The 23,287-nt window shown below is 41.2% G+C and overlaps 1 protein-coding gene across 3 annotated transcripts in view; it reads left to right on the forward strand.

Moving 5' to 3' along the window:
* The first annotated feature begins 13,381 nt into the window (after nucleotides 1-13,381).
* The window catches only part of LOC132406356 (zinc finger SWIM domain-containing protein 5-like), a 103,138-nt gene continuing 93,232 nt past the window's right edge, over nucleotides 13,382-23,287 (forward strand). For 2 of the 3 annotated variants that reach the window (XM_059991907.1, XM_059991908.1), the window contains exons 1-2: nucleotides 13,382-13,570; nucleotides 18,238-18,439. In XM_059991907.1, coding sequence (XP_059847890.1) covers nucleotides 13,397-13,570; nucleotides 18,238-18,439 — 376 coding nt within the window. In that variant the 5' untranslated portion in view covers nucleotides 13,382-13,396. Of the gene's footprint in view, nucleotides 13,571-18,237; nucleotides 18,440-23,287 lie in introns of those variants that run through there. The other variant, XM_059991909.1, reaches the window with a different exon arrangement.

A 23,287-nucleotide genomic window follows, 5' to 3' on the forward strand; every position in this document is an offset into this window, starting at 1 on the left:
CGGATACAGCTTGAACACTGTTACTATCATCGCATCAGTACAATATAAAGTGTAGGAGGTCCAAGCACCATTTGAATGCTGACAGGCTATCCAGACTTTCCTTAGATGTTCCTGCTCCAGAGTCTTCTGGAAAAGAGATCTTTTACTTCAAGGAAGTACCTACAGCTCTGATCACTGTGGCACAAGTCCGGAAGCACACATGTACTAACCATGTTCTTTCTGAAGTATTGGCATGGTAATTCATGAATGGATGGGAGAGCCAACCATAGAAATGAAACCTTACCAGGTTCGAAGGAAAGAGCTCACTGTCCAAGCAAGAAAGAAAGTGTTTCACAAGCTACATGCAGGACACGGTGGAGTCATGCATATGAAAGAAATCGCATGCAGCTACTCCTGGTGGTCAGGACTGGATGTAACCATTGAAGGGAAGACCAAAGCATGTCCATATTGTCAGTGAGTGAGAAAAGTTCCTTTTCTCATGGCATGGCAGAGGATTCACATAGATTTTGCAGGACCTGTAGAAGGACACATGTTCTTGGTCGTAGTGGACGCATACAATAAATAGCCTGATGTTGCCATCAAAAAGAGCAGTACATTGGAAAAACACATTGAGAAGCTGCACTCCATCTTTAGCTATTTTGGGCTTTCTCAACAGCTTGTAAGTGACAATAGTCCACAACTCCTGCCTGAAGAGCTCAAGGCATTGATGGAAGCAACTGGTATTCAGCAAATCAAGTCATCACCATATCACCCAGCCACTAATGGCCTTGCTGAATGACTTGTACAAACAATGAAACAAGCCCTTGAGACTTCAGTGGGAAGTGAATCCCTCAACCAACATCTTAGGACTTTTTTGCCAATATACCACAACACACCTCATGCTTCCACCAAAATGCTCCAGCAACTGCATCGCTGAAGAGGCAGCTTTGCACCTGGCTTGACCTGCTCAGGACCCCCCGAAACAGAAAACAGATTGTGCTAAACGGACAGAAAACACAAGTAGAGAGATGTGCCAAAGTGAAGTACAGAAATTTAATAGCAGGAGAGGAGAGTACTTGTTTGGACATACATCTCTGGAACAAAGTGGGTATCTGTGACAGTGGTGGCACAAACTGGTCCTGTGTGGTATGCAGTGGAAACTGGTAGTAACCACAGGATCTGGAGAAGGCATTTTGCTCATTTCTGAGGCTACTGAAAAGCAACACAAACTGACCAATCAAGATGCAGTTTTAAAAATTGGACAGGATTCTGAGACTACTGCAGAACCTCTGTTAAGGTCAAATGACACGGCCAGTACACCCCCATTTTTCTGATGTGCCCTCTACTGAGAGTACAGTACCCAAGCTAAAAACTATACATAAACCATCAAGAAATAAAATGACTTTTGGGAAATGAGCGTCATCTGTACCCTCACAGGAGCCGGTGGCCTCTAGACAGATTGACTCTCTACTGACTAACACTCAGCACATGAGGCAGAATGATCTCTGGAGTTATGTCTGGAAATAGAGGCAGTATACCAGCTAGGGACAAGTTATGCATTCATGTATATTTTTACCCTTACAAGTTGCTGTCAAGCTTTCCTCTGTGTTACACACTGAATATAATGGGAGAAGGCATTCTGGGTAAATGATTGAGAAGCAAAACAAATAGCTGTATGCTTGTTCCTTACCTCTCCATCTCTCTTGCGTGTTATTCACGGCCACGCCACTCAGCTTCCCAGTACCACAAACATGACAAGGACAAACCATGCAATTGCAAAAAAAACCCTAATAATTAAAAAAAAATAATATTGAGAACATACGTTGTAGAGTCCTTGCGAGTGAGTCCATAAGTTGTGGAATCAGTTCAGTATGTTGAGGTGGGTGGAGTTATCCATCAGGAGTTTGATGGTTAAGGGTAATGATTGTTCTTGAACCTGGTGGTGTAAGACCTAAGGCCTCTGTACTGCCCTCCCAATGGCAGCAGCAAGAAGAGAGCACGGCCTAGATGGTGGGGATCATTGATGATGGATGCTGCTTTCTTATGGCAGGGCTCTTTGTAGATGTGCTCGATGGTGGGGAGGGCTTTTCCTGTGATAGGTGGGCTGAATTTATTACTTTTTGTAGGCTTTTCAATTCATGCACATTGATGTTCAAGAGAATCCTTATGGGTAAATTGAATCTTCTCAGGTGGCTGAGAAAATTTGATCTGGTTTTCAATGCTGAAGGTTTCAGATAATATGGTGACTGAACCAGACTGTAGGCCAGATACACAAGATCAGGCTCAACAAGGTCTGGTAGTATTCCTATTCCTTAAGCTTGATCTTTCAGCTATGCAAGGAGGAAATGAGAAACATAGGTTTAGTCTTTCAATAGAAAGGAAAACTGCGTTGGCAGCTGAGACATAACAGTGTTGTTAATTGGCTATCGTTATTGAAAAAAATCTTCTCTAATTGTCCCTATTGAAACAAATTCAAACTTGGTTAGGTCAAAATGCCTCAAGGATGAAAATTAGCCTATTTTTATGCTTGTGGTGCTAGTTTGCTCCTTTGTACAATCAATAAATCCTTACATCTGTTTGGCATTTCATCAATAAAGAACACGTGTCACAGATGGAGCTTAGCATAGAAAATATTTTAACAATTCTGAGAGATAGTAGACAAAAAGAAAATACCAACAATCAGACCCCATCATTTCGAGCACAGTGCTATGTATCAATTAGTTCCTGTATCCTTTTACTGAGGGGCCATTCTAACTGTCTGCCATGTGATGGTCTATGTAGCAGGACAGATGAAAGAGACAACAGGTTGGGTTTGTCTCTATTGCTCATGGGTCAATTGCCTTATAGCTTGACACTGGCCACTATGGAAAACAAGTAGGTATTGATCATGATAGGGGCAAGGTCAAAATATGTGCTGATTGGTATCCTAAAGGCCAAAATACGAGCCACAGGCAGCCACATGACAGTTAGTTGAGTTGCTGCCTCATGGATCCAAACACCTGGGTTCAATCCCCATCTCCAAGACTGAACATATGGACTTCACATGTTCTCCCTGTGACTACTGCTCCAATTGCCTGGTTTCAATCCCGGTCTCTAATACTGAATGTCTGGAGGTTCTTTCTGTGACACGGCTTCCTCCAGGTGCTCCACTTTCATCCCACATTTCCTCCCACATTTCCAAAGGCATAGCAACAGAATGCTGAGCAACTCATCAGGTTAGGCAGCATCTATAGAAAAGAGTAAATAGCCGACGTTTCAGGCCAAGACCCTTCTTCAGGACTCAAAGACATGGAGGTTTGTAGATCAATTGGCTACCTTCAATTGTCCATAGAACAGAATAGCAGAGGAACAGGCCCTTTGTGCTGAACACGATGCCAGTTTAATCTAATCCTTTCTCCCTACACGTCATCCATCTTCCTCTATGCCACTCATGTTCATCTGTTTGTCTAAAAGTCTCTTGAATGTCACTATTATATTTATAAAGATTAGCTTTATTTGTCACATGTATATCGAAACATACAGTGAAACGTGTCATTTGCATCAATAACCAACACAGTCCAAGGATGTGCTGGGAGCAGCCTGCACATTTTGCCATGCTTCCAGCACCAATATAGCATGCCCACAACTTAGTAACCCTAACCTTTTCATCTTTAGAATATGGGAGGAAACCTACATGATCATGGGGAGAACATACAAACTCCTTACAAATAGCAGCAGGAATTGAACCCAGATCAGTGATTGCTGGTGCTGTAATAATGTTACGCTAACTGGAATCAAAAATAAGTTTATTATCTAAATGGAGAGAGACCGTAAGTGAGTGAATTCAGAGGTATCTATGTGTTCCAGTGAACAAAACAAAAAAAAGTTAGGAGACAAGTCCAACAAATAGTTGAAATGGCAAATAGCATGTTGACTTTATTATGAAGAGATTGGAGTTTAAAGATTAGTTTTCAAGGTTAGTTTTATTTGTCACATGAACATCAAACATTGAAACATGCAGTGAAATGTGTCGTTTGCATCAGTGATCAACACAGTCAGAGGATTGTGCTGGGGCAGCCTGCAAGTGTCACCATTTTTCCAGTGCTAGCATGGTATGCCTATGACTAACTAACTGTAACCCATATATTGTTGGAATGTGTGAGGAGACTGGACCACCCACAGGGAACCACACAGTCGCAGGGAAAAAGTACAAACTCCATACGGACGTGAGAGGAATTGAACCCAGATCACTTGTGCTATAAAATATTACGCTATTGTGCTGTCCTGTTGTAAAAGGACTGGAGTTTAAGAATAGGGAAATTTGCTATAGCCACCCAACATCAATTAGAATACTGTGCACTGTTTTGCTCCCATTACATAAAAGAGAATATAGTAGCATTAGTGGCAACTCCTGGGGTAAGAGGTTTGTCCTAACAAAAGAGGTTGGGTAGTTTGGATAAGTATGTCTAAGGAGGCTTAACAGCATGGACATTGAGATATTTTCTCAACTGGAAGTGTTCTGAGCATGTGAATAAAACTACAAAACAGATAGCCAGTCATTTAAAATTGAAGTAGTTAGAAATGCCTTCTCCCAGGAGTGGTGAATCTTTGGAATTCTCTACTCCTGAGGATGGTGAAGGTTAGTAAGTATTTGAAAGATTGAGGAATTGAGCATTATGGAGAACTGGGACAGAAAGAGGAGTTGAGACCCACACACAAAATGTTGGAGGAACTCAATAGGTCAGGCAGCAGCTATGGCGGTAAATAAACAGTTAATGTTTCAGACTGAGACCCTTCATGAGGATTGGAAAATAAGGGGTCAGAAGCTAGAATAAGAAAGTGGTGGGAAATGACAGGAGTGCAAGCTGGCATGTGATTGGTGAGATCAGGTGAGGAAAGATGGCTTGGTGGGGGATGGGTGCTTGGGGATGAAGTGACAAGGAAGGAGGTGATAGGTACAGAGGGAAAGGACTAAAGAAAGGACTGTGGACCATGGAAGAAAAGAAAGGAGGAGGAGCCTTAGAGGGAGATAGTAGACAGGAGAGGAGAAGAGAAGGGGGGAGCAGAGAGCCAGAATGGAAAAAGTGAGAAGGGGGAAGGAGAGATGTTAGAGAAATTGACTTTCATGTTGGAGGCTACCCAGACAGCGTATTGCCTCTGCAGCCTGACTGTGACCTCATCATGACCATAGAGGAGGCGGTGGACCAGCATGTTGAAATGGGAATAGGAAATGGACTAGCGTGGATTTGCCATGATCCTAAGGGGCAGAGTGGCCTACCCCTACTCATTTGTACTTGTAATCTGAGTACTTGGAACCAAGCTTCAAAGGCCAAAGACAGCCAGTACCATTCACCTTTCCACCCCTGTGCCATTCATACAGCAAGCCTGAAGCCCAGGGACAGGGGATGAGAAACTGGAAGGAATATAGAACAAAAGTACTGTATATTATCTTGTATGTCTAAGTCTTTCTTTGAAGATTTTAAGTCATTAGTCAAGTCAAAGTAAATTTATTATCAAAGTATGTATGTGTCACTATATACTACCTTGAGATTCATTTACTTGCAGGCATTTAAGGGAAAATAAATACAATACAATTTATGAAAAACTATAAAAAATAAAGACTGACAAGTTGTGCAAAATAAAATAAAACAATACTGAGACCATGAGTTGTAGATTCCTTGACTGTGAGCCAGTAGGCTGTGGACTCAGTCAGAGTTGCAGTGAGTGAAGTTGTCCACACTGGTTCAGGAGCCTGATGGTTGTAGGGTAATAACTGTTCTTGAACCAAGTGGTCTGGGACCTAGGGATGTTTAGTGAAACAAGAGATTGGTCTGGATGGTGGGGATGCTCTATGATGGATCTACTTTCTTGTGGCTGCGTTCCTTGGAAATGTGCTCAGTGGTGGGGAGGGCTTTGTCTGTAACACAGAAGATTCTGTAGGTGCTGGAAATCCAGAGTAAGACACAAAATGCTGGAGGAATTCGGTCATCTATGGAGGGAATAAAGAGTGGATATTTCAGGCTGAGACCCTTCATTAGATTGTCTGGGCTGTATCCACCACTTCTCTGTTTCTGGGCTTTGTTGTTTCCACACCAGACCATGATGAAGCCAGTTTGGACACTCTCCAACCTGCATTTATAGAAGATTGTCAAAGTTTTAAAAATAAAGTCTTTGCCTAAATGTTTAACTGCTCTTGTTTTTATAGTTGTCTGTCATTATTTTCTTGTTTATTTTCGTAACTCTCACTTTCCTTTGCGCGTCATTATCACCCTCAGTAAAAGCAAATGCTCCGAGACTAGTCTCCAGGCCTCCTTTCGTTTACTTTTCATTTCACAGGCTTGCTTGGGGATATTCAGGGACTAGTGTATTGCATTTATCCAGCTGGGTACTCTCATTCTTTCTAAGAAGGAAGAAGAACAAACAACTTCTTCAATATCAGCTTCCTGATTGCAGTTTGCACATTATGCTGGAAGGTGTGAGAGGTATGTTTTTTGTGTACTGTACTTTTTTATCAGCAGCTCTGCCCTTGTCTCATCTTTACTAGTTATTCACACCTCATTCCCGGGTTCCTCAAGTGCATCAATGTTCCTGTGATGAACCACAGCCAGGTGTGTTACAGAACACAGGAAACCAGCAGGTCCCCGTCGACATTTTGGGCTGAGACCCTTTATCAGGACTGGAAAAGATGGGGGAAGAAGGTGGGGGGAAGGGGAAGCACTACAAGCTGGCAGGTGCTAGGTGAGACCAGGTGAGGCAGAAGGTGGGTGGGTGGGCGGATGAAGTAAAAAGCTGGGAGGGGATAGGTGGAAGGGGCTGAATCCAGCAGGAAAGGAGAGTGGACCATGGGAGAAGGGGACTGGAGAGAGACACCAGAGGGAGGTGGTGGACAGCTGAGGATAAGAGAAGGGTAAAGAGGAGAGCCAGAATGGGGAGTGGGGAAAGAGAGAAGGGGGAAGGTGTAGAAGCCACCAGAAGTAGGAGAAATCGATGTTTATCTCATCAGGCAATGCTTTTTGTCGTCATCTTTTTGTACGATACAGGAATGGAGATGCTGTAATTTCATTCAGTTGGGAGAGCTCATCAAGTCTCAGAAAGTTAGTGTAACTCAGTGTAACCACAGCAATGAGGCTCTGACTGCAACAGAAGAGCTGCACATGTTCTTCACTGTCAGGAAGCATGACGTCAGCAAGAGGACAGCTGTAGAAATGCTTGACCCTGTGGGTTTCTGTGGAACAAAACCACCGGTTTGCTCTCTTCAGTTACAGTTTGGGAACACCACTTTAGTCAAAGAGTGAAGCAAAAAGATAAAATGTTCCTGAAGAAAAGACCCATTTCCCTTTGATGGTCAGTGACCGTGCAGCTTTGATTTAAGGTAATTTTTAGAAAGGTTTAGAAGAGAGTTTAGGAGATGCTTTATGCACAAAAAGTGAGAGGGTATTGCTTGAATGGGTGGAGGATGCAGTTACCGAATTAGTTCTCAAAGTGCTGGAAGCCAGAAACTGGCAAGTAAGATTAATCTAAAGGGACAGCAGAGTAGTATTGAGGTTAGTGTAAAGCTATTACAGAGCCAGCAACCTGGATTCAATTCTACCGCCGACGGGAAGGAGTTTGTATGTTCTCCTCCTGAGCATGTGTGTTTCCTCCCGCATTCTAAAGACGTATGGGTTAGTAGGTTAATTGGTCATATGGAGTATAATTGGAGCGAAACAGACCCATTGAGCCGGAAGTGCCTGTTACCATGCTGTATAAAATAATTATAAAAATAAGTTCACTCGAGGGCATTCAGTCCATTGCACCTAAACCTATCTAAGTTCAATCTAACCATTCCCACCTACATAGCCCTCCACTTTTCTATGATCCATATGTCTACCTATTTACTTTATTTGGAAATACAGCATGGTAACAGGCCATTCCAACTTAACAAGCCTGTGCCACCCAATTATATCCTGTGACCAATTAACTTACTAACCTGTATGTCTTTGGAATGTGGGAGGGAGCCCGAGCACCTGGAGGAAACCCACGCAATCACAGCGAGAACATACAAACTCCTTTCAGGTAGCAGTGGAAATTTTACCCAGGTTGCTGGTGCTGTAATAGTATTACACTAACTGTTTTGCTATCTTATACCCCTTTAGGCCAATCTCACTTGCCGCTTTCAGATTTCCAGCCTGTGGGTTACAGCTCTTTGGGTACTGATTCAGTAACTTTTAAATGTGTCTGTATTTCCTCACCTCCTTCAGGCAGCATACTCTAATTCCCTCTCACTTCAGAATCAGAATCAGGTTTAATATCACCGACCATATGTGCAATGCAATACGTAACAAAACTATAAATTACAATATAAATTATAAATTTGGAGATCCAAACTAGAGGACATGATTTGAGAGTTAGGGGGCAGAAGTTTAAGGGAAACACGAGGGGGTATTTCTTTACTCAAAGAGTGATAGCTGTGTGGAATGAGCTTCCTGTAGAAGTAGTAGAGGCCAGTTCAGTTGTGTCATTTAAGGTAAAATTGGATAGGTATATGGACAGGAAAGGAGTGGAGGGTTATGGGCTGAGTGCGGGTAGGTGGGACTAGGTGAGATTAAGGGTTCGGTACGGACTAGGAGGGCCAAGATGGCCTGTTTCCGTGCTGTGATTGTTATATGGTTATATGGTTATAATAAGAAATAAATTAAAGAAGTAGTGTAAAAAGATAGAGAAAAAGATAGTGTACATGGGTTGATTGTCCTTTCAGAAATCTGATGGCAGAGGGGAAGAAGCTGGTCCTAAAACATTGAGTGTGTGTCTTCTTTTTGGGTGTAAAGAAATTCTTGAACTCTTTCTAAAAATGACCTTAAATCTACACACAGTATGTCCCATGGTTAGCAACCATCAAAGAAAAGTTAGTCTTTTCTTTGGGAACATTTTATCTTTTTGTATTACTTCTTGGTGAAATCTGTCTTCAATCTCCTCTGTTCCAAATAAATAAAAAAAATACCTACATGTCCATTCATCAGAGGAAATTAGATCTGTGGATGATGGACTTAAAGTGACAACACTGTGGTCACAATTTGCATCTGAAGTCTTTGTAGAGCTGTCTGCCTTTCACGCGCTGATGCTGTTGCTTGGAAATGGAAATAGCAGTGAGGCAGCTCCTGAGTGTGAGAGACGACCTCATGTGTTCGTCACTCTTTTCCCATGGCTGGAGACCTTCAGCTTACTGGGCAAGGAACAGGAAATGGAATTGGTAAATTGTTTATTATTGTCACATGTAGCAAAGTTCAGTGAAAACCTCATATTACATACTCTTCATACAGATCAATTCATTACAACAGTGCATTGAGGCAGTATACGGTAAAACAATAACAGAATGCAGATTAGAGTGTAACGGCTACAGAGAAAGTACGGTACAGGTAAACAATAAAGTGTAAGATCACAACGAGGCAGATTGTGAGGTCAAAAGTCCATCTTATCGTCCTAGAGAACCATTCAGTTGTCTTATGACACTGAGGTAGAAGCTGTCCTTGAGCCTGATGGTAGGTACATGCTTTCAGGCTTCTGCATCGATTCGGATGGAAGAGGGGAGAAGAGAATGTACAGGGTGGATGGGAGTCTTTCATTTTGTTAGCCAACTTCCAGCACTTTGTGTGTGTTAAAGGGAATATCATAGTGTCATAGAGTTTTACAGTACAAAAACAGGCCCTTTGGCCTATTATGTGCATGCTAACCATCAAGTAACCATTTGTCCTAATTCGTATTCATATTCAGATTTATTTATTACATCTGCGTCAAAGCCTATAGTGATAGGTGTCATTTGCATTAACAACCAACATACCTCGTGATGTGTTGGGGGCAGCCTGCAAGTGTTGTCACACATTGACCTTCCGCCTCAGATCTTGATGGAGACTGCAGTTTAGTGCCATCTTAAATGAATCTAATCCCATTTACCAGCACTCGGTCTAAAGCCTTCTGCACATTTGGTTTCAAGTAGTTATCTAAATGTTTAAATATTGTGACGGTGTTCCTTCAGACAGTTTGTTCCAGGTTCCAACCATCCTCTGGACGAAAAGACTCAGATTCTTTCTAGGTTCTAAATTAAATCTATATATATATGCACCTGTCAGCCTGTCAGGTTCCCCCTCGAGTCTCCTCCATTCTGACAAAGTAATCTCAGTCTCTCCTCCTAAATGAAGCACTCTATTTTAGGAAACATGGAACATAGACTATAAAAGAGTATAGATCAGTACAATATATGGGACCTTCAGCCCACGATATTGTGCTGACATTTTAACCTACTCTGAAATTAATCTAACCCTTTTCTCCAGCAGAGCCATCCATTTTTCTATCATCCGTGTGCCTATCTTAAACATGCCTAATGTATCAGCCTCTACTACTATTCCAGGAGCACATTTCATGTACTCACTACTCTCTGTGTTTAAAAAAAGCCTACCTCTGACATCCCCACCCCGATACTTTCCTCCAATCGGCTTAAAATTATGCCTCCTAGTATTAGCCATTTTCACCCTGGGAAAAGGTCTCTGGCTATCCACTCTATCTTTTCCCCTTACCATCTTGTACATCTCGATCAAGTCGCCTCTCATTCTCCTTCACTCCCAAGAAAAATGTTCTAGCTCGCTCAGCATTCAACATGCTTTCTGATCCAGGCAACATTCTGATAAATCTCCTCTGCACCTTCTCTAACGGTTCCTGATCCTTCCTTTAATGGGGCAACAGGAACTGAAAACAATACTACAAGTGTGGTCTAACATCCAGTTCACATCCTGGAGAACTTCCCAAGTAGGTTCTCCAATGCATCACATCCTTTCTATAGTGTGGTGACCAGAACTGCATGCAGTACTCCAGTGGTTTCTCATTGTTTGGATTTGGATGTCCATGTGCATCTCATTAAATGATATTAATGGCAATCAGGAACACTCATGAAATCTTGTCCTATCTAAGCGCCATTTCAATACAGAGATTACAATATAACGCTTTAGTGTGTAGGGCCTTGGTTAAGCTTCAGTAACCCCAGTGATAGAAAGCCATCTCAAATATCTTCATTTTTGGGCAGGAAGGATATTAACCTTGGGAAGGCTATCAAGGCTTAAAAGGATAAAAAAAAACAACTGATTTATGTTCCTTTTAGGAGACCGAGAGGTGATCTCATCAAAGTGGTTCAGTGATTAAGAGATTCAGTAGAATAGAGAAGCTATTTCCTGTCATGAGGAAATCCAGGAGAAAGGTGCATGATCTCCATTTCTGAGCTGAGTTACTTAGGCATGAAATTAGGAAATATCTTTTCACATATATGGTTATGAAAACCTGACACTTTCACCCTGAAAAGTTTGTGGAAGCTAAGGTTTTCACCTTTTCGGCTGAAAGTGTAAGATTGTCAGTAGGGAAAAGTATCTAAGAGAGGTGGGAACAGTTGAACTGGAAAGCCATGATCTAACTGAATGTCAGAAAGGCTTCAGGGCCTCAATGAACTCATCCTATCCCTATGTTTCTATTGGGATGGTTTATAGACAAAAGCTGTTACTTTGGAATGTGTGTTCCCCACAAAACAGTATGATTTGAATTACAGAGGAATGAGATATGCAGTAATGATCTTTCTCTTAATCTCCAACCTCTGTAGAGTATTTTATACATCACATGCATTATGTTTGAACTTTCTATCACAGGCAAGCTGTGACCTCGGTTGTGAGAGGTTGCATCACATCTATGGTATATCTGCAAAGTTTCTGCAAGGAATTTGCCGGAGTTGTTGGTGACATAGCAAATCTCATTTGGCACATATTATAAGAAATTGCAAGGGACAATGGAAAGAATTGAGTATATCAGCTGGTAAAAGATCTGTAAATTGTCTAAATAAATTGAAATCTTTTTTTATCAGCATACTATCAAACTTCTAGATTTTAAAAAATCATATTAAAAGCAGGTTATAACATAAATGATAAGATAAAATCAGTGACCCAAACTTTGAGCTCTCTTTTGATGATTCTAAGATTGTTTTGGGCACAAATTTGGGTTAATTTTGCTCTTGTTAGTTTCCTGTCTTCCACTTGTCCACTTGACTTATTGCTTGGGTAAGTTGGGTAAGAGCAGTCTGATCCGCTGAATTTTCCCAACATTTTATATTTTTATATTAGATTTACAGTTTCTGAAGTTAGTTTTTTTTGTTTCTTTGTTTCTTGACTGCTTACTTGGCATCTGTGTGAGCAAAGGGGCTGTCAATGTTTCAATGTACCAAACTTCGACGGTTAATGTATGAGGAGTGTTTGATACCCACTGGAGTTTAGAAAAATAAAGGTAGATTTTATTGAAACCTAGTAAGGAATGAAAGACTTGGATACAGTGGATGTGACGAGGATGATTCCATTCCATTAGGACCAGAGGGCACAGCCTCAGAATAGAATAACATCCCTGAGAAGGCTGGAGAATGGGGTGGAGAAGGATAATAAATCAGCCTTGATTTGGCAGAACAAATTTGATGGGATGAATGGCCTAATTATGTCTTATGGCATTTGATATTTGACTGCTGATATTGGTAAGCACCTTTGAACACCGCAGTCCTGTTGCAGGGTGTAAACAAAAATGTTGAACATCCCTTTGCGTCTGCTGAGCTGCTGGTTCCTCTAGCAATTTATCTCATGCTCTAGCCTTTTACCTCTGAGAGTGAACATGGAGAGGATGTTTCCATTAGTAGGAGACTAGGATCTGAGGGCACAGCCTCAATATAAAGGGATGCTCCTTCAGTTAGAAGGTGGCAAATCTGTGAAATTTGTTGCTACAGAGGGGCAGTGGCTGCCAGATCATTGGGTTACGTGAGGCAGGGATTGATAGGTTTTTGATTGGTAAGAGATTTAAGAATCACAGGGAGAAGCTGGAAGAATGAGAATGTAAAAAAAAGATTCACGATTGAATGGAGTAGTGGGCTTGATGGATCGGGTGGTCTAATGCTGCTGCTGTATCTTATGGTCTTATCCTCATTATCCCCAATATTTAAAGTCCACTTTATCTTAGGTCTTAAATTAAATTTGGCAACTGTTATTTAGTTCAGATAACTTTTCAGAGAGATTATTCGAAGATTCAGATCCTGTCTGTTAAGCATTTAAAATGTCCAAGCCTAGACTGTCCCAGACAAGCATGTTTGAGTCAGTCTGCAATAATAGACATTATTAATTTTCCTGGCTCTGGAGGGGTGGGAATCTCCATATGATTGAAACGTGGACATCCAATAGTTGAAGTAGAGGGCGGGCCAAGTGGCGATTGACACGTTCATGACGCGGAGGCGGGGTGCTGCTCATTGACCGACGAGGGCCAGGGGCAATGAGGAACGAGGAGGCGGTGGCTCTGGGCCAATGGCAGCGGGCGGGAGGTGGGAGCGCTGCCGGCTGTATAAAAAGGAGCGCCGGGAGCCGGCGTGCGGTCAGTTGCGAGAGAGGAGTTGTCGGCGATGGCGGACGTACGGGGGGAGCCGCCGGCGAAGCGGCCGTGCCTCGGGAACTGCGGGGCGACAGCGACGATGAGAGCGGCCCAGACAAAGCCGGGCCACGGTAGATTCCAGCGGCCCGACACCCTGCTGGACATCAGTGCCAAGAAAGTGGCGGAGAAATGGCCCTTCGAGCAGGTGAGCAGTGTGGGCGCTGCAAATAAGGGAATTAAAAATAAATCACCTCAGTAAACAAGGGGGATGGCGTGGAGAGGGGCTGAAAACAATAGGCAATAAACCCTGAGCTGTCACTCTGCAGCTCCAGCCCAACTCCCCCCCCTTCCCAACTTTCGCACCAAATAAAAAGCTTCGATCAATTCTATTTTCACTCCTCAAATTTCTTTCCTCTTTGTTTTGGAAGATTTATATCCTGTGATGTTAATTGCTGCTTTTGTTTTTTTTATTATGTATTTGCTCCTTAGACTTGGGGAAATTGTTCGTTTCTTTAATAAACCTGGCTGCTTTTAGTTACTTTATTCTGCCCGGACTAGCCTCCTTTTTAAATCATTATTTTGAAATGTATGTATTTTGGTGGTTACGCTGCACTGTGATCCAAAATCTTTTATTTTAATTCCCCAACTTTCAATTAATGTGTATCTGGTGGGAGAAGGGAATGGGAAATGGAGCGGTGACTGGGGAGATGAGGAAATTGAAGAGGAGGTAAGAAATTGAGTGTGAATTGCTTGGGGTGTTATGGTGAAAGATACTACATACTGAGTTTAAAGGGAACGCAGACAGATTTGTCAAACACTTTTTTTTTAATCCCACACATCGTTATTTAAATGATCGTAACAGAGCAGTTCCTTCAGTTTTTCTATTCTTTCTAGCTCCCACCCTCCCCTTTAAGGTTTTTGCGTATTCTTCAGCTTAATGTAAAGACTGGCACCCACAGTTCATACCGGTTACAGTAATTGTGGCACTGACTGGTATTTGTAGCTAATTTCGTTGTTCAGAGTTGGTAAACGGCTTTGGTATTTTATAATCTTTGTTCTGTGGTTCAACAGAGAACAAAAACCAACCGGTACTGTTATTTCGCCGTAAATTACTGCAAACCAGTTTAGCAAACTACTTTTAATTGACCGTTTTTTTTGTATTGACATCGTTTGCACCAGTGCCCTTTCCAAATAATGAAGATCGTAGTTTGAGGAAAGGAAGGGCAACAAAAGGGCTTCTTGTAAAGAAGCAACAAAAATATAATTAACTGACTAATAAAATTGTTTTACCAGTCTTGTGCAAGTTTGTTTATACGAACTGTGAATGTAACTTGAAGAAAAGGACCTTTTTGTTTTCAGGAAGCCATTGATGGAAAATTAGTTGATTTTAGTTTGTTCCGAAATGTGTTTGACTCTACCGAGTCTGGTACGTGTGTAGTTTCTTGTTGATGGAATATGAGTTTCTTGTCTGCCTGCAAGGCGGTACAGGTTTGTCTGTGAAGACTAGTATTGTTTCCACAGGAACTATATTCAAGAGGTGTGTGTGTCAGCAAGGGTGGGAGTGATATTTTTTTGTTTCCATCTGACTATTTTTACCCACCCCCTCTTTTTCCCATTTAATCTCCCCCAGGGTGTGGGTGTGAATATTTGCCCCATAGAGAGGGTCTGAAAGTTGCTCAGGATAGTCATGATTCAGACTATGATTAAAGCAAGGACTATTGCCTGAGGTTTGTGTTAGATATTTAAACATTAATTTATGGTGTAAAAGAGGTGGAGACCACATAATTTCTGCCTTCTGCTGAAATAATGGTCTGGACCTTTTTGCTGTTTGTCAGTTCCCGTAGTGGATCTTTTAAAATGATCGGATAAAGGGCTCCGATTTTTGGTGGGAATATCCTCTTGTTTAGTCACACTGATAAATTTGTGTTGAGCCACACTGGTAATAAATTATGACACATCAGTCCAACTATGTTTTGGTTCTGTATGCACTGTAATTTCAATCTCAGTCAAAATTACTAATCTAGAAAGTAATCTGAGGCATGATAGTTAGTGTAATACTATTACAGTGTCAGCGACTTGTGTTCAATTCCTACTGCTGTTTATAAGGAGTTTGTATGTTCTCCCTGTGACTGCATGGGCTCCTCTGGTGCTCTGGTTTCCTTCCACAGTCCAAAAAGTCTGGGTTACACCTATCTAATAGGATGCTGTGGGATCATTGGCTCAGAAGGACTTGTTACCATGCTATATTTGTTTCATTATAGTAAATTACTTGTTTCCCCTGTGTTTTGGGGGAAGGGAAGAAGACGTGCTTCAAGAGGGTCCTGTCTGTTATTGTTTGTTGGGACAGTGTGGAGTAAAGGATGGATGTTTTCGGTCACCGTATGGTGTACACTCTGCTTCATGTATTTAAGTATCTAAAAACAAACAGTGCTGCATAAAGTGGGTTAACTGTGCAATTGAGTGGGCATGAAAATAAAAATACAATCAGCCGTTCTTCTCCTTCAGCCATCTCCTTCCCTGGATGTACCAATCCCACAACTGGACACTCTGTTTGAAGGCTATTGAAGCTGCAGCAGCTAAGAACAAAAACCATAACAAAGCTTTTCCACTTCAAAGCAGACATTTCCAAGAAAAACAGCATGGTTTATGGTTTCTTGTCGTGTTGCTGACTGTGTGCTATATGTGGGATGGGACTGGCAGACACGGGTTGGTTAGCATGCTTGTCTCATTCATCAAATCCAATGCGGTATGTAGCAGGGTGGAAAATGCAGCAGTCAGTTTGCACACAGTAAACTTCTTCAGATGGTAATGTGCCTCTTACCAAAACATCTCTGTGACATTAACTGGGGTACAGATTTTGGCTAGGCTACCAAGACATTCTTCCAAAGAGGTGTCCCTATGTTAACAACTGGTCTGTCTGTAGAGTCCTTGCCCTGTTTTATGCTGAAGTGTGGACATCGCTTTGGTGCTAAAACCTTCTGAGTTGGCCTTGAACCACACTCTCTAAACCTTGTGACTGGGTGCAAGTATTAAAGTAGAGGTTAATAGCTTCTTGATTGGTAAGGGGTTCCAAGGTTGTGGGGAGAAGAGTGGGGTTGAGAGGAAAAATAAATCAGCCATGATCGAAGGGTGGAATAGGCTTGATGGGTGGAATGGCTGAATTCTGTTTATGGTTTTATGACAAACTGAGCCATGGCTGATACTTAAGAGTAATGGGAGACATCAAGAAAATTAAGGGTTGTGCCCATCATAGGGGTTGCCAGAAATTCACAAGCAGAAATAAGGTGATTGTTGTTTTAATCCACCCTGTATTCCCTTTCACTGCAGGTTATTTTAGCGTAATGTTTAAGTTGTCTTGCTAGAGCATTTACCACTTGAAATTTTAACAAGGTGTAAATTGCACTTTTTTGACATTAACAAGGTATAGTTTCCTTTCATTTAAAATCTTGCTGTTTTGGAACATTGGTGGGGAATCATGGTGAGTACTTCAGCTGTGGTGAGAACAGATCAGTTCATGTTTGCAAATGCAGAGAATGTTAAGCTCCAGTGATATCACTGATGGTCAGAGTGGGGAGCTTATTCGAGGTGACACATTGAGAAAATTGCATGACTGTATAAATTGAAATGTAATGTTTCATGGTCTGTTTGGCAGCAGTCCACTACTTAGACTGTTGTTAATGTATGATTTCCCAATGTAGTTGTATCAAATTCCTTCACTGAAGTTCTAAGTTGTTTCGCTAAGAGGGTTAAGACTGTAGATCGTCAAAAGAGAGATTTGAACTATTGTGGTCCGTGTTCACAGATAATACTTCAACTTGCCTTCTAATGTTGGCATGATCTGATTTTTTTCTAATGCCAGATTTAGTTCTAGAGGAAGTTTTTTTGCTAGTTTGCACTTCTGACAACTATTTGAGGTATTAGTACGAGGAGTGGAATCTTAAGATCATTCATTGGATGAAAGTGAACAGTTGAATTTTTTAATGGAGTGATGGTTGCGTGGAACATTGCAGCAAAGTTTGTGGTGGAGACAGATGCATTGTGGATACTTGAGACTGTTAGATACACTTTGAAAGAAAAATGGTAGGCTATGTAGGAGGGAATGGTTAGATCAATCTTTTTGTTTAGAGATACAGCACAAAATAGGCACTTTGCCCCCAATTCAATCCTACCTAATCTTATGGGTTGAAAGGTCAGCACAGCATTGTACTTGGCTGTAACATTCTATGTTTTAGAACATAGAATGCTCAATTTAGGCAAGGTAGTGCTCAGTTTAGAAAGCATGTAGTTAAAGAAATGTGTCCAGACTGAGTGGTGGTGATTATGCGAAAAGGCTTGGGTATGAAATGCCAGCAAATGAAGAGAAAATCTCTACCATTTCTATTCGTGGTTCAGGTGGAGTCCACAACAGGTTAAATTATACATAATGGGTGCAAAGAATGGCCAAATGATGGTCTTCGTGTTTTCCAAATTACTTTGAATTAGTTATTCTCTCGTGAGATGGAATGGTTGTTTGTACAAGCAAGCTGCTTAAAATTAACTACTGTGGTTTCTGACAGGCGAGTGTAGCTAGTATTAACAACTGGAGTTTTTGTGATATTGCAGGAATCCTTTGAGCGAGCAGTAGAGCTGATAAAATTAATAGTTGCCAGTAATTATTGTGCTGAGTTTCCCTGCATGTTGTGGTTTCTTCACTTTTTGAAAGCAGGGAATTAGAATTTTATTTCACATTGATTGCTTAGAAGATTGGAACAGATTTTGGAAATGTTTTCCTACCACATTATTTTTTAAGTTTGGTTCTTGAACTAGTCATTGTTCTGATTTCTAATGATAGGGTGCAGTTGGTTAATTTTTTTTGCGTACATTTATTTTTAGGTAGAGGAACGATTTTCTCGAATCCCAGAGCCAGTTCAGAGGAGGATTATTTTCTGGTCCTTTCCCAGAAATGAACGGGAAATCTGCATGTACTCATCGCTCAGCTATCAGTGTCAGGAAGGAGAAAAGGACGGTGAAGTTCCTTTCAACAAAGGGCTGAGGTTATTGGAAACGGGAGCCATAGAACGTGTACTGCAAGTAGGTGAGTATGTTATCAAAATGCCTGGTGATGGGTTTGCTAAATGTGGATCAGAGTATGATCACTCGAGTCGAGTATGATGTTTACCTGGAGGTTGTCTGTTTGTGGGCCTCAGGTGGCTGTAGAGGATAATTGAAGGTGCATTTATGCAGTTTGGATCTCTGCATGTGATATGATATGGTGGTGCTACTGAATGCCACTGCTCAGTTTAAGACCTTGGAGGTACTGCTTTTGTGAAGCACAGGAAAATGGAAATACCCTTCAGGATGTTTGGAGAAGGGCTTGCTTCCTGAAGCAGCATGCATGTGGAATGACTTGGATCCAGTGAGACTTGTAATTGTGAAAATGCATTTGTTGATTTGTAACTGGTGTGGGTTTGAAATCTCTACTTGAAATTATTGTGGTTTGATATTTTTGTTGTTGAGTTGCTACTAAAATGCTACTGGGCTAGACTGAAGAGCAGGTATAATTTTTAAGGAGCCATTAACAAGATCTGTATTACTAACTTGGCATTAAGTAGCTTTTAGCAACATGTATTAAGTAATGGACTTCCTTTTGTGATGCTCATGTGGTCCCTAGCCAGTGGCACTAGAGCATTTTCCCACAATAAAATAACTTCAGATAGCTTAGGACACAATCGTCAGTTTGAAATAAAATTGAATGGGCCTCTATTCCTGGTTGCACTAAAAGCTGACTGTTTTTGTAAAAGGATTTAAGGTCCAGGTTACACTCTCACTCCCATATTAGATTCTTTCCCACTCTTTCCTTTTTCCTTGTTGGCCCCAGTACTGATTCATTAGGCAGGACTATCATTTGATAATGATTGTCTAAAGTGGGAGCCATAGTTCAATCAATGGCATTCATGTCTTTGTTTAAAATTAGAGATAATGAGATTAACTTTATTTGTCACATGTCTGTCAAAATGTCCAATGCATTAATGGCCTCGGTCTAACGGTATGCTGGGTATATAGCACAAGGATAGGTTATACTGCAACGTAACCGGAAGCCATGTGTGATTGGAATGTGGGAGGAAATCGGGCTTCAATTCCCACTGCTATCTGTAAGGAGTGTGTACAATCTCCTTGAAGGAAACTCGCAGGAAGATCATACAAACTCCTTGCAGACAGTGGTGGGAAATGAATCCTGAGCACAGCACTGTTAAGCATTATGTTAACCTGTGAAGTCCTACCGAAGGCTAAGAGTACAGAAATTTAGTCTGATGAGGACTGTACTGCTTCTCAATAAGTTAAGACTAAATGTGGTTTGGCCTGAAGTTGATGTCATGAACCTCTGGTTCAGTGGGAAGATATTTGAGTAATATCTGCCTTTCAATCTGCACAGTTTTCCTTAAGAGAACAGATAGACAGGCCATCACATTACTTGTAGTGTGAGCTTGTTGCATACAAGTACATAGGGTGTCTTATTTACTACGTTACTGTCAGAGTAGTGTATTTACTGAGGTAGTGTGTTTTGGGCATCCTGCTTTTATGAAAAGTATCAGCAAGTAAGTTCTGGTTTGCTGATGTTGCTTCAGGAGTTCCAATGCAACAACTCAGCCAGGACTACTGCTGGATCTCCTGGTATGTGTTCAGCCAGTTTACGATGGGTAATTTGATCTTTGGAGATGGGAAGTATTAGTACCCTAATTACCCAGTTAGTACTCTATCAGAGGTTAATACTCATGAATTAACATGATTGATTTTAGCGATTTTTAAAGAGCACTTAAATGCAAGCAGGCTTTTCCACTGAGGTAGGGTGAGACTAGAACCAGCAGTCTTGGATTAAGGGTGAAAGGTGAAATATTTAAGGGGAATCTGAGGGGGATCTTCACTCAGATGGTGAGAGTGGAATGAGCTGCCAGCAGAAGCGGTGGATGTGGGGTTGATTTCAGAATTTTGGAGAAGTATGTAGATGGGAGGGGTATGGACCGCAGGTTGAAGGCACTCTGTAGAATAATGATTTGGCACTGACTAGATAGTCTGAAGGGCCATTATCTGTGTTGTAGTTCTCTGACTCTACCTCTGTAAAGTGAGAGAAAATTGTACATTGCATGTGTTCTATTTCTTCCTTGTATTTGCCAAGCTCGCCTGACAGTAATCCTTGTGTCTAAGCAACCTTGAGGCATTCATGTAACTTTTATTGAGTTCCTCATCATCCTTGCACAAAAATTACCCATTTATAGCAGTTGCATAACAGGTGAACTTGTGCAGTTCCAAAAGCTGATTTAGATGATGAGTCAGTAATCCAGTTTTCCTTTGCTTGGTAACAGTGTGCCAATGTCTGAGTTGTTGGCCTCCAGGCTTCCTTAAACTGATTTGTTTGGGGTGTAATTATGTACAATTCATACAAGAGGTCCCTGAGAAACTATTGGCAGGTGTTTGTTTAACAAGCTTATTTTTGCAAATGCAATGTCATTTTACTGGGCCTATCCAGTGATGCAAAAAAAAATTTTTGACAGAAGTATACAAGTTACATTTGCAAGGATGTGTGAACTGAACGCAAGGGTTTCCAAAAATGACCTATATCGTGAAAGTGGAATATGAACAGTTTATAAAGCCTTCTGAGTGCAATGATTTTCTTTCAACCTTGATATGTAAATAAGTTGTTTTAATTAATTTTGCAGTCTTTATGTAGTTACAATTTTGACTGATTTAACAGCACTTCACTTAAAGTTCATCTAAATTCCCTTAGATGCTGTTTTGGATGTCTCCTTTTCTCTCTCCAATGAACTTGTTCTGGGTTTGAGCCCTTAGTAGAAATGTACAGTACCCTCCCTTGCGCTACCCTCTAGAGCTTGTACCCTTAGAGAGGGGAAAATATTTACCAGCATGGTTTAATGGGGGGGTGGGTGGGGGGGAAGAAAACAAAAATTAAGCACAAATGATTCTGCAGATGCTGGAAGTCCAGATCAACTCTCACAAAATGCTGGAGGGACTCAGCAGGTCAGACATTGTCTATGAGGGGAAAAAGCAGTCAATGTTTTGGGCGGAGGGCCGTCATCAAGACTGGAAAGAAAGGGGACACAAGCCAGCTTGCTGAAGGTATTTGTGTTGTACACATTTGCACTGTTAGAGTGCATTGCATCATTGGCACACAGCCAATGAAATTGTGGTACGTAATGACCCTGTTTAGAGCTGGTTCAATTAGCATTCTAGTTTATGGGAATGCTTTGTCAGTACTAAGTGAAGTATTAGTGTATTATGTAGTTAAGTTCTGTTTTGGCACCACTAAAGGTTAGCTGTTGGGGAGAGGAAAGGAAACACTTTTGGCATGGACAGAGTTGATTCAATATCAGTCAGTCTGGAATTCTTACACAAGGGGGAAAAAAATCATGCATTGTAACAAATTGGAAATTTAGAGGTTGAACAATTGCATTCCCAAGCAAAATATGTGCATCTCTCATCATTCCAGACCTTCAGTTCTATTTGGAGAAGCAGGGGACTTTGGAGGCCAAGTTATTGGGTATATAAAATGTGAGGTTGATGGGTTCTTGATTATTAAGGGTATCAGTGGTTATTGGGAGAAAGCAGGAGAATGGGTTTGAAATGGGATTATAAAACAGCCTTGATGGAATGGCAGAGCAGATCTATAGGCCAAAGGGCCTAATTCTGCTCCTATGTCTTCTGGACTGTAAGTGCTAGAATCTAGTTTTAGAGCAATTTGACTTACTGAGTTCTTCCAGCGTGTATGTTGCTTCAGTTTCATTTTGTCTCCTTCCATGATGGAAAGCTAACATTGCAGACCATCAAAACAGGTTGTTCCTTTTGCTCATTGAACAATATTTATTATTTGAATTTGGAATTCATTACTCATCGTATTGTGATCAGGGATACTGGAGACAGTAAATTTCATGTGCCTCTTGTTATTAGACAAAACATGCAATTAATGTACATGTTTGCAATCTGATTCTGAATCTTTTTCATTGGATCTTGAGTTTCTTGTTTTGGCTTGTATTTTCATTTGGCCTTTAACTTCAACAGTAGTAGAGAAATTTAAAAAAAAATAATTAAAGTAAGGGTAATGGGATGAGAAGGGTTCCTTGTTGTGGATGGGACAGTGGTTAATGTTTTGTGCACATTGATATTATGCTTAGTTCTGGACACCACACTTCAAGAAATAGGTCCAAGATTTTGGAGAAGTTGCAGATGTTACTAAAATGATTGGAGGTGTGAGGAACCCTGTGGAGAAGGCAAGGGTCTCCTTGGAATTAAGATTGCTTAGCATCTGTCCGAGGTATTTAAAAACAATAGTGAAACTGTTCCCATTGATGACGAGGTCAAGAACTAGAGGTGACAAAAGGAATACTTTTAAATGGTAGTTGGATCCAGGTAAGCATGCCAGGTGAAATTGGAAGCCGATTAAATTGTATTCAAAAGGGAGCTGGATAAGGAGATTAGAAGAGAATTTTATGCACTATCAGGACCACCTAAATTGCTTTTGTGTGCAGCCAGACTGACTGAACTAAGTGTTGCCTTCTTGCCTGGTATTCACTCAGAGGATAAGTGAGGATTTACAATCTCTTTCACAGCACCCCAATGGTTGTGCTGAGAGCCATTGACCCTCAATTTACTGAACATCTGATTTCGATGCTGTGTTTACCCCTTCTGCCCCTGAGAATCTCGCATCAAATCAGACTACCTGTATTTGTTGTAACACATTAAGGTGCTTTTTGAAGAATTATTCTGGAAAGAATTCTAGTGCCTTAATTGTAGATTGGTATACATACATTTGTCCTACTTGTATCTGCTAGGTCCTACCCCATGACTTGCGATTTTCTTTTCAAATTAGTTTATGTTTTTTAAAAAAAAAATTTAGAAGGATTCTATTCGCACAGCTGTTTCTGGTAAGGCA

Source organism: Hypanus sabinus, chromosome 16, assembly GCF_030144855.1.
Source record: "Hypanus sabinus isolate sHypSab1 chromosome 16, sHypSab1.hap1, whole genome shotgun sequence".
Taxonomy (NCBI): domain Eukaryota; kingdom Metazoa; phylum Chordata; class Chondrichthyes; order Myliobatiformes; family Dasyatidae; genus Hypanus; species Hypanus sabinus.